This window comes from Nicotiana tabacum, chromosome 23 (assembly GCF_000715075.1).
Source record: "Nicotiana tabacum cultivar K326 chromosome 23, ASM71507v2, whole genome shotgun sequence".
NCBI lineage: Eukaryota > Viridiplantae > Streptophyta > Magnoliopsida > Solanales > Solanaceae > Nicotiana > Nicotiana tabacum.
Window position 1 is genome coordinate 23706910 of NC_134102.1, and position 11392 is coordinate 23718301.

The window sequence follows — 11392 nt, forward strand, 5'->3', positions numbered from 1 at the left end:
CTTCTAAATCTTTTGGGAAGCGTGCGCTTCGCGTGGTTTCTTTTCTGTTAGAGTCATATCCTAATTTTAGAACGAGGTTCGGACAAGTTGCAAAGCCGGTGAAGCTTCTGTATTCCCGGTATGCTGCCCTCCCCCCCTCCCCCGGCTCGAGTTATCCGCTCGGGTAAGCCAGGTCTAGAACAATACACCTAGGTTTTAAACTTAGAATGACATAACCTCATGTCGAATCCCTAGTAGGTACGTTTGCTTGCATCACGTGCATTTGACTTTGGGGACTCAACATAGGGGTTGGGTCCGTCTAGGAAAGGTGTACCCAAATTAAAAAGACTATCATGATGCATCTTACGTGCTACTTGCACATTTGTTTATTTTGGCTTGCATGTTGACTGGCTGCTAGAATAGGGAAAGAAAATCAAAAAAAAAAGAGAAAAAAGAAAAAAATCAAGAGAGAGGTAGGTATTTGAATAATTCTGAAGCTATGCTGAAATTTTGAAAAAGAAAAGAGAGAAAATAAGCCAATGTTTCAAAGGTCATGTTTCCTCAGTTCCATCAAAACTGATGAACTACGCGGGTCTGATTCTCACAGGATGTGAGATACGTAGGCAAACCTCATCGGTTCCGGCCCCCATTTTTTAAAAATCCAAAAAAATTTCCTTTTTTTCCTTCTTTAGGAATCTTTTTTTTTAGAAAATCCCAAACAAATAAAAAATAAGAAAAATTTTAAACCAAAAAATATTTTATTTGTAGGAGTCTTTCATTAGAAAAAGAAAACAAATGAAATCAAAATTCAAAAAAAAAATTTCTACCTTTTTTTTGGAACAAATGAAACCATACATAGAGAACGGATCCCTCCCCCATTTTCGAAAAAACCAGTCACCCCATCTAACAAAAGAAGAGAACGAAATAGAGGGAGGGGACAGAATTAGATTAAAGAGGGGGATTTTGGAAACAAAGAAGAGAATAGAGTGACGGCGAGAAAGAACAAGGCTTCTATTTTCGCATCTTCTCGGTTCACGACTCTACACATCTATCATCGCCGTAGTCCCACCCTTCTGAATCATAATCAACCAAGTTTGGATCCCTGGTTAGTGATTAATTTTTGGTGCGAATTAGTTGACTCGGGTTCTATTTTGAATTCGCTCGGAGTTCCGATCGAGGTGCAGTAGGGGTGCTTGGTTTAGTTCGAGATTTCAGATCTGAAACCAAAAAAAATCCAAAGGGCTTCAAACAAAAGGAGAAACCTAGAATTTAAAGGACTGTTTCAACTTCTTCCAGTTTTGGCGTCGATTTCTGGGTTTGCTGAGGAATTTTGCTGCTTTTGAGATTGCTTGTTGAGCTTCAAACCCGTTGATTCCAGCTTTATTTGGCTTTCATCTTTTCTAAAAAACTCGAACCTTGTGCGGCGAGGTATGTTCTTCATAAAATTGTTCTCAGATATATTTTGGTATGAAATTATTGTTGTTGTTTAGCTTATCTGTGAAAGAATGGTTTAGAATCCACATAGGTTGGTACTGAGCTGTGTATGTTTCATTTGATTAAAGGTGTTTGATAAGCAGTATGCAAAAAATAGTTATTGAGATAGAAAGATTCATTCCACCTTTCCTTTAATTCAGATTCCTTAATCATTTTTTTTATTTCTGTTTTGTTCATGAATTTCTATCCATATGTTTGTGTGCTCGTATTGGTTTCGTTTTAAGACTTCTTTAGTTTGTGATTTGAGAATATCTTTGTAGTAATTGATGAATTGTTTGCCGAAAGTTTTAAGATGATTATTAATTGGGCTGCCTGAATTTTAGTTGGAATCAAGTTGGATTGATCTATTTGCCGCGAAATATGGGCCAAATGCGTTATTTGTCAAGCCAATTCAATAAATGACAATCACCTCTGTATCTTGGCCCATTAGCTTAACAATTAAATCACATCATTTCTCCGCAATAATTTTCATAATTTGTGGCCTCAATAATTTCAAAGTTCTTTTTAGGGAGAATAATTCATGAACATCGTAGTTTGCTTTAGGCGTGATTAATAATAAATTATCGTGGTCATGGGTACGGTTCCCATGGCATGGTCGCGATACATAATCCCAATTCGAGTGTGCATTTCATGTGACTCGACCATAACTTTAAATATTAATTAAAATAAACATGTTGTGAGTCGCGGGTACGTTTCACATGACGCGATTCACAATGTGTACAAAAATAATAAGTGCGCGACATCGCGACTTATTTAAATGATTTTCATAAATATTAAAAGCGGTTAAAAGGAATAAAATGCACAATAGGTTCAAACATGTAATAAATCAGATAATTAATCCAATTATTAATAGTTGAGCGACCGTGCTAAAATCACGGAACTCGGGAGTGCCTCACACCTTCTCCCGGATTAACAGAATTCCTTACCCGGTCTTCTGTATTCGCGGACCATAAATAGAGTCAAATTTTCTCGATTTGGGATTTTAAAATAAACCGGTGACTTGAGACACCACATATGAGGATATCTATGTGGTGCTTTGTTGTCCTGCTGAACCTACTGGCCTGTTTGATTAATTAATCTATATGCTCAATTTGGCTATGTCTAATTTAGGATATGAATGTATCACCTAATTTCTATCCATTTTTATCATTGGCAACTTATGTTATTCTGAACTCTTCATTCTTAGCCGGCTGAAAGCCAAGGCTGCCTAGGTTCTATTATTGGCCTCCCTAGTGTGAGCACTGCTAGGGGTCCAATTGAGACCCTTGTGAATTCTGACACACTAGGGCTTGGTCCTAGTCATTCTTTCAACCTCCAAAATTATCCCTAATACTTTATTTCCCTATCATGGACTACATGTCTATATAGGTCGTTCCAAGTGGTGCAACACTTGGTGATGTGGCTCATTTGAGCGGGCATGGGCTCTTCTTCTATGGACCCATGATCGTGTATTGAATGTGGCTCTTTGTTGAAGGCCCAGTAAGGTTGGGTATTTAGTTATTTTATTTGGGTATACTATGGGTCTGTTCACTGTTATATAATATTTTTACTCATTGTTAGTCCTGTAATAATCTTTGTATCAACAATTGGGGTTGTTAGTAAAAGGGAATGGGGTAGATTTTAATATTTACATGCGATGGGTAGATGACATGCCTATAGGACTTGATAATGTGTTCGCTATATGTGTTGTTCAATTACATGAGCACTGTAGAGATCATGACATTAGGAGAAGCACACACACACTACCTGTTTACCATTAAACATGAGTTCAAATGCTATGTCTACTGCTACGTGTTTATAGACAACATGCCTATAGGAAGTGAGCACTCTTTCAATTTGCATGACTGCTTTCAACCGCATTAGAAACCTACCTATAGGAACAAAATGAATTTTCCTTCAATTCACTTCAGTTATTCACTAGAAATCATGCCTACAGGATTTTGATCATTTCATTTTCTATTGTATCACATTGTCCACTAGAAATCTTGTTCATAGGACTAAGTATAATAAAACAAGCTCTAAAGTACTATGCGTTAGAGATCCCACCTATAGGAAATAATTGCTCGCTATAATTGGTTAATGCTAGACCATTCAAACACTGCTTCATGCGCGTCGTATGAATAATTTTGGGACTCTTTCCCTAGCAGATTCCGTTGTAGCCAACTACGTAAATCACTTAGGCATCATGCATATAGGATTGGTAACTTAAAACTCTCAACAATTAGCGTATGATACCCGCATGATTCCGTCTATAAGCTATATCATGCATTTGAAATCACTTGCATACTTTGATCGCCTAGAAAGCATGTCTATATGATTCTGAAGATTCCTGTTTGGCATATGTGTTTGCGTGCATTTATTGCTTAAGTGCGGAGGCAAACTTGAGCCCATTTATTGCCATATTTGAAGTCCAATGTGTTTTGTATGTCTCCTAGTTTTATCATTTTGATCAGCCTAAGTTTAAGTCTAGAACCACCCTAAATAGAGGTCCAATGCCCTCCTAGATCATAGGTATGGGAGGGGTAATGCACGCATAGAGTACGACCTATAATTGAATTAGAACGCTTTTAGGTAACAACTTTAACATAGTAATCGGGTAGCAGGAGATGATAGTCTGTGCCCGCTGAATAATATGAGTAACACCCCATCTTGAGGGAGTTACGAAGTATTATTTATGTTACACAGGGTGATCCTTTAGGCTAAAAAACTTAGGACCCCCCTCCTCTTTATATGTTGTTATTAGATCTAAATAGTTGTATCCCTATATTCGCATTAAGATCTGTATTAATCATATTATAATAAAGTTCTGTGACTTCTGAACTCCTTTATTTATTTGATCACTTAGCTTAATCATAATCTTAAGTTCAGCCGAGACCCACAATTGTGGACCTCAAGGAGTGCCTAACACCTTCTCTTTGAGATAACTTGAGCCCTTGCCCGATCTTTGGTGGCGTTGATTAGTCAAACAGAGTCATTTGTATAATAGGTGCCCTAACGTACCTTAAACCATTAGGTAACGACTCTCCTCTTTTAATACCTCCTTTAAAATAGTTTTCACTTGTCGAAACCTGATTTTACGAGAAAACGGAGGCGCGACAGAGCATGCAGAGGAAATGGTAGAGCTTCATATGCTTTCTGTATTAGAGATGAAATTGGTGACTTACTGTATGCACAAGCAGAGGAAATCCATGATGCCACCAATAATGTTGCTGAAGTAAAAGCAATCCTGGAAGCTCTAAGGTACATAGTACGATCAAAGTTACCTCCTTGTGTCATTGAGACAGATTCATTATTGATGAAGAGAGTGCTGGATGAAATATGGGAACCACCATGGCATATTGTGGGACAAGTGGAAGAAATTCCTAATCTTATGTCTAGGTGTGTAGTGGCAGTAACTCATGTGCTTAGGGAAGGGAATAAGCTAGCTGATCACCTGGCAAACTTAACTTTAGAGTTGAATGCTCATATTCAGGCTGAATCATTTTGTTATTTGGACACTCATGGGAAGAAAATCTTGAATAGTGATAAAATGCAAGTCCCATATATTAGAGTAAGGAGGTGTAAACCCAATCATTCATGATGATAACTGAAAAATATGAGGTGTTTTGGAGAGTGTGGTGGGGAGCCTGGATGGAAAGGTTACTGGACAGACATCGATGTTTTACAGGACATGGAGTTGAACACCATGAACATCATAAACCTCCTACTCAAATCTAGAAGAAGGAGAGTAGGAAGTCTTTTTTCACTTTCGATAACTTCTTTTTTGCAGGTACAAAGGAGGAGGTTGTTCTATATGTATTGGCAAAACTTACTAGGGTAGTATTAGTATCTTTGATACTCAATCCCTATTGGTGTAACCAATAAATGGTTCAGCTCAATACAACACAAAAAAGAATGAAGGCTTGTAGGTGGCATACAATCTGTGGGAGCAACTTAAAGAGAGAAACTGGGAAGCTATGGATATTAACATGGTATGTCCAATGCTTCTGCTTCCTTTTGCTGATTAGAGATGACAACAACAGTAAAGATCGCAAGCTGAAAGGAACTTCTATTACGTCTCTGAAGTATAGAGGGTCCAGCTCCATACACTGTGAGATGTGTTCTTGGTGCGAAAATACGGGCTATGGGAGGTCAAATGTCAATCACATACAGATTATATAAGGGATCAAGAAGCTATAACTGACTGGATTGTTCACATATATGCAAGGCTACTACGAGAATATTGCAAGCGAAATCACAAACTCAAGGCCTTTACAGTACTATGCTATGTAGGTCTTGTGGGTTTGGTCTCGGATAAACAATTAGTAGCACTTTTTGTAATATCACAATTGAGTTCACTACTCAGTTATGGTACTAGGATTGATGTACACTCTTGTTTTACTCTTTTGTACTTGGTTAGACATCGATACAATTTGTATCTGGATTTTGTTATTATTAATAAAAAACACCACTAAGCACTAAGCTTAGTGGAATATTCGCTTAAAAAAATGAAATCTAAAAATCCCTCGACAAGGCTATTTTTCACTTCAAAATAGATTTGAACAATTCGAAGCATATGAGAATATTTTTGGTTTTCTATTTAGCGTTAAAAACTAAGATCACTAGATGATGGAAATTTAGAAAAATATTGCCTTAATCTTGAATGTTCCTTAAAGCATAATAATCAATCTGATATTGGTGATTTAGATTTATTTTCTAAATTAAAAGTATTAAGAAAAATAGTACAATTAGAAAATAACAGTTTAATTGATATACTCGATCAAATAAAAAGATTTGATTCTTTTCCAAATGCATATATTGCTTATAGAATAATGTTAATAACTCACGTTATCGTTACTTCAGCGGAAAGAGGTTTTTCAAAATTAAAATTGATAAAATCTTAACTAAGATCAACAATGTCTCAAGAGGGGTTAAATGGATTAGCTATATTGTCAATTGAGAAAGATTTATTGGAAGAAATTGATTTTAATTTTTGTTTAGTAACTTTGCATCTAAAACAAAACTAGAAAAATAGACTTCAAATAAAAAATAATAATTTTTTTTAAAAAAAAAAAAGTTAAGACCCCTTGTAAAGTTTGGCTTTAGGCCACAAAATTCGTTGGACCGCCCCGGGTATAGATGTCATGCCGCTTAATTTTTGGTTTGATTGTTTTTGGATAATATATGCTTTCATTGCAAGTTTGGTTATGATTGCATCTAACCAAGTTTGCAGTTACTGGCCTAGTTTCGGGTCCTGTACGATGAAATGGAAAAAGAAGAGAAGAAGCAATGGAAGGAGGAAATGGCCAAGTTCAGTTACACCGAGACGGATTTAGGACAGGTTCGGTGGATTTAACTGAAATTGTTACTCTCAGCTCGAACTATATATGCATATGAAAAAAAATATTTGAAATGTGTACACATATAGGTCACTTTTAATCTCTACTTTACTGGTAGACCTAAAGAGGTTCTCTTAATCTCTTTTAGCACATTGGTTTCTGTTTTCCATTTGACAAGCAATCAGAATTTCATATCAAAACTCATTTTTTTCCCTTTATTTTTCAATAACAACAGCATACCTTGTGTATTCCCACGTTGTGGGGTCTGGGAAGGATAATGTGTATGCAGACCTCAAACATCAAAATGTACAGAAGACAACAATCTTCACATCAAAAGTCAAAACTCTTAAATTTGTTACATTTCTCAAACAACAAAAAAGTACAGAAGTCTACAATCAGCAATAAGCTAAAGGCTGTTATTTTCTGCTTTTCTTAGCAGAGCAAAATTTGGAAATAGGACAAAGGTGATTCATCTCATGACACGCAATTAGTTTCTGTTAACTCCTTGAGACAGAACTCATCAGCAGTATCCAGCTCTAGTTCTGTGGTGTTCGCGTCTTCATCTTTTGGCATAGCTAAGTACTCAAGAGCAGTAACAACATCACAAATCAGAGGTCTAGTGTTGGCTTCATCTTGAAGACACATATTTGCAATTGCAAGAGCTTGACGAAGTCCCTTTACAGGGTAATTTCCTCCTAGCAATGGGTCAGCCATTTCGTCGAGCCTATTCTTGTCTTTGAAAAGTGGTTTGGCCTGCAAAAGTAATAAAATGGTAATTAACCTGTTATCACATATTGAAATTAATCGACGGTGTAAAATTGTTTACACTATCGGTATATATAATGCAGCTAACATTAGAAATGATTCAACATAACAAGGGAAAACATCAAATTCTACTCTTTACTATGGCTTATGTCTCCATTATACATGACAAGTGGGCTGGTTCGATCACTAAGGAGCGGGACTGAACCAATCCAATGGCTCAACGTCTGGACTGCTGGCCCCCCTCCCCCCCCCCCCCCAACCCCAATTTGGAACCCGGGACCAATCCAAAAACATAAAAGGTTTGTCCATTGTTTAAAAGAAATCTTTCCTTAAGAGTGGAAAACAAAAAATCCACTATATTTTATGATTTTCGCCTACTACAAAAAACATAAAAAGACTCAAAACGGTTAGGATCGGACCCCAAAAACGGGGTTAGGAGCCGGGAGTTGGACCAATTCACCCTCCTCCAGCTCGCACCCTCATTACACACTGGAAACTTAGGGGCTGGGCCGGCCTAGTCTAGCCTGGTCGAGAATTATAGTCCCCATCATACACTATTATATGCACTTCTGCCAAAAGCAGTGAAATCGTACATTAACCAAAGGGTTGTTAGGAAGACGAATATTTCAACACCATAATTTTCAGAAGAAATATCTAGATTATAGTAAAACAAAAGAAATAGAAGGAAGGGATGGCTTATCGTTGTTGTATTATTGAAGCTAAATCGTTTTAGGTGTGGAAAACTAAACTATCTACTTTCTTTTCAGTGCTACTGAAGATGCCAAATGAGCAAGCTAATTCAATTATGAAAGAGCTATCAACTAACCCAAGAAATTAAGTTTTGCTCCTCTGGTGATCTTGTATTATCAATAGCTCTTCTCCCTGAAATAATCTCCAAAAGAACAACTCCAAAACTATATACATCAGATTTAGATGTCAGCTGTCCAGTCATAGCATACTCTGGTGCACAGTATCCATAGGTCCCCATAACTCTTGTAGAAACGTGATCCTCGCCTCCTGTTGGACCTAACTTTGCAAGACCAAAATCCGAGAGCTTTGGAATAAAGCACTCATCTAATAATATGTTGGATGCTTTGAAGTCGCGATAGATTATTGGAGGATTGGCAATATCATGCAAGTATTCTAGCCCTTGCGCTGCGCCTTTAGCTATCTTCATTCTTGTGTACCAATCCAATGGCTTCTTATTCGATGGCAAACCTGTGAAGCAGAAGAATTAGTATGTTGCAACCATCTTCTTTGATAATCTTTTTTGAAGGAAAATTACATATAAAAATGATAGCCGGAAAATGTATATATTTTGTATGTTAAGTACAAATATACATATAATATGCAGAAATTTATATACATAATCGGTGTACATGTTTTGTATATTTGACAAAAGGACACATACCAAGAAGATGATCTTCTAGAGATCCATTGTGCATGAATTCATAGACGAGAATTCTTTGGTTTCCATCAGCACAATAACCTATCAGATTGACAAGATTTGGATGGTTAACAAGACTTAGAGTCAAGACCTCTGCAAGAAATTCCCTGTTTCCTTGAACTCCATTCCTGTCAAGTTGTTTGACAGCAACAACCTGGACATGAAACACATTTGATGATGAAACTGAAACAGTTGTTTACAACTAGATAATAACCACAAGAGGTAGAGATAAACGACAGAAGAAAATGACATACTTGATTAGTTCTTTTGAGGTGTCCCTTATAGACTCTCCCAAATCCTCCTTCACCTACTAGAAACTCAGGATTGAAGTTGTCTGTTGCATGAGCCAACTCGCGGAATGTGAATACTTCTGCTGAAATGTTTACATTCCCATATCGAAGTATATCTTCAGCTATCATCTTCTGCTTGCTGACACCTGCTCAGATGTTGAATTTTCATACATTTATGCACTATTTAATCAAGAACAAGTTAAAATTGGACAGATCTTTGAATGAATCAGGGCTAGACATGGCTGCCCTTATATTTAAGTTTTGCTGAACATTGTAACCAAGGAAAGATTATGCCATTACACTGGTCAATTATGCCATATGATGTGATTCATAACTTGGATATTTAAACACCAGGATTTATTTTTTAAGAATCAAAGGCTACAAACAACTCCTCAATAATGGCTATTTGGGATACTACTAAAACAGCAATTACGCCCAATCCCAAGCAAGTTGGGTCCACTACATTAATCCTAAGTGTCCATGTCGTTCCATTTAAGTTCTTCTCAGCCAATATTATATAACATAAACATAATACCAATATAGTTTGTCTACTAGTAGAAGTTCTCCTATCATATAAATCTCTGACAAGACTAAAAGACTCCTAGAAATTGTACCTGAGGTAAACATACTATTAAAACTTCATCTCAGCTAATTGGTATTGTCTATATAAATCTTTTTCTTCGACTGCACGTTGTTTCTCTACGTGGATCCAAGAGATTGTAGGTTTTTCGAGATAATTTTCTTCTATGTGATTTTAGGTCTATCTCATCTCCTTTTAGCACCTTCATTCACCATAGTTTCACACCTATTACATTTGGAGGCCGACGTAAGATATGACCAAACATACTCAACTGATCTTCTCTCAGTCTATCATCTATGTGTGCTACTTGCACCTTGTGTTAACCGTGCTATTTAAAACGTATTGTGAAAAGGTTGATTTCCGTATTACGGACATTTATACCAAAAAGCCTTTCAGGTAGCTTGACAAATTTATTAAGACATAAAGGCTTATTGCATCATACATATCCAGAGATCAATGTCTCCAATAGTTTCAAGAGAAATCTGAATATAGAAGGATCTTATAAAGATCAAGATCATTGTGTATTCCCAACCGACCCCAGTATATTCGACACATAACATAAATATATATATATATATATATATATATATATATATATATATATATATATATATATATATATATATATATATATATATATATATATATATATATATATGAAAAATTCAAAAATTATGACAATATTATATTTCCAACCCATAATTTTAAAGTGTAATTGAAACGGTAAGAACTCAAAATGTTGAACCAATCAAGTTTAAACTCTGGATCCGCTTCTACGTAAAAGTAAAGGAGAAATTGGGATATCTCAACCTGGATGCATAGTAACACTTCTAAGAATGGTGGCCAAGCCATCTGAGTCATCATATTTGTTGGAGGTCCTTGTCTCATTCACAGAACTCCTAGAGGATTTTAATTGAGTCTTCCTCATTTTTGTAGCTTCTGCAACAGAAAATTTGATCAGCTCCTTCCCTTTGTCCCTTCTATCTGGTAATTTAGCAAGACAAGCCCTTTATGCCTTGCAATTTACCAACTAAAATTCTTGAATCTTGATTTTCATTTCTCTTTCATTCCAAATTTTTTTTTTAGAGAAATGAATCTAAAATATAGAAGGGAAGGTGAAGAAATTGATCCAACTTCAATGAAAAAAGGACACTGGAAATTTTAACATAAAATCAGACTAGTATTTTGCATTTTAATTGAAAATTTCAGAGAATTAGATGTAGATTGAATGATATTAAGACTCGTGTCATTGGGACAAAGGAAGGAGAAAATTTTATCCGATATTACTGGACCAATATATGTAGTTTGAATGGAGTATGGAGTTTAAGGCATGTTCTTTCTTAACTAACTTTTGGATATATTAACAACTAACTTTTGCCAGGTGATCCTCAATTTTTATCATTTTTCTACACATTGCTCCACTAGTAAATATAAGTCTTCTTCTGGTATATGTTATGTGTACGGGGTAAAATTGATTTATAACAGATGGTCTAATGGTAGCATGACACGTGGAACCCAA

The 11392-nt window shown here is 36.1% G+C and overlaps 1 protein-coding gene across 1 annotated transcript; it reads right to left on the reverse strand.

The window, feature by feature from the left end:
- Window positions 1–7115: 7115 nt before the first annotated feature.
- LOC107812033 (putative serine/threonine-protein kinase PBL23) lies at window positions 7116–11174 on the reverse strand. The gene is made up of 5 exons (XM_016637055.2): window positions 10684–11174; window positions 9258–9439; window positions 8968–9157; window positions 8383–8774; window positions 7116–7544 (listed from the first exon to the last, which is right to left on the reverse strand). Exons 1-5 carry the CDS (start codon window positions 10799–10801, stop codon window positions 7266–7268), a joined length of 1161 nt encoding a protein of 386 aa, XP_016492541.1. The 5' UTR covers window positions 10802–11174; the 3' UTR covers window positions 7116–7265.
- Between the last annotated feature and the right edge of the window lie 218 nt (window positions 11175–11392).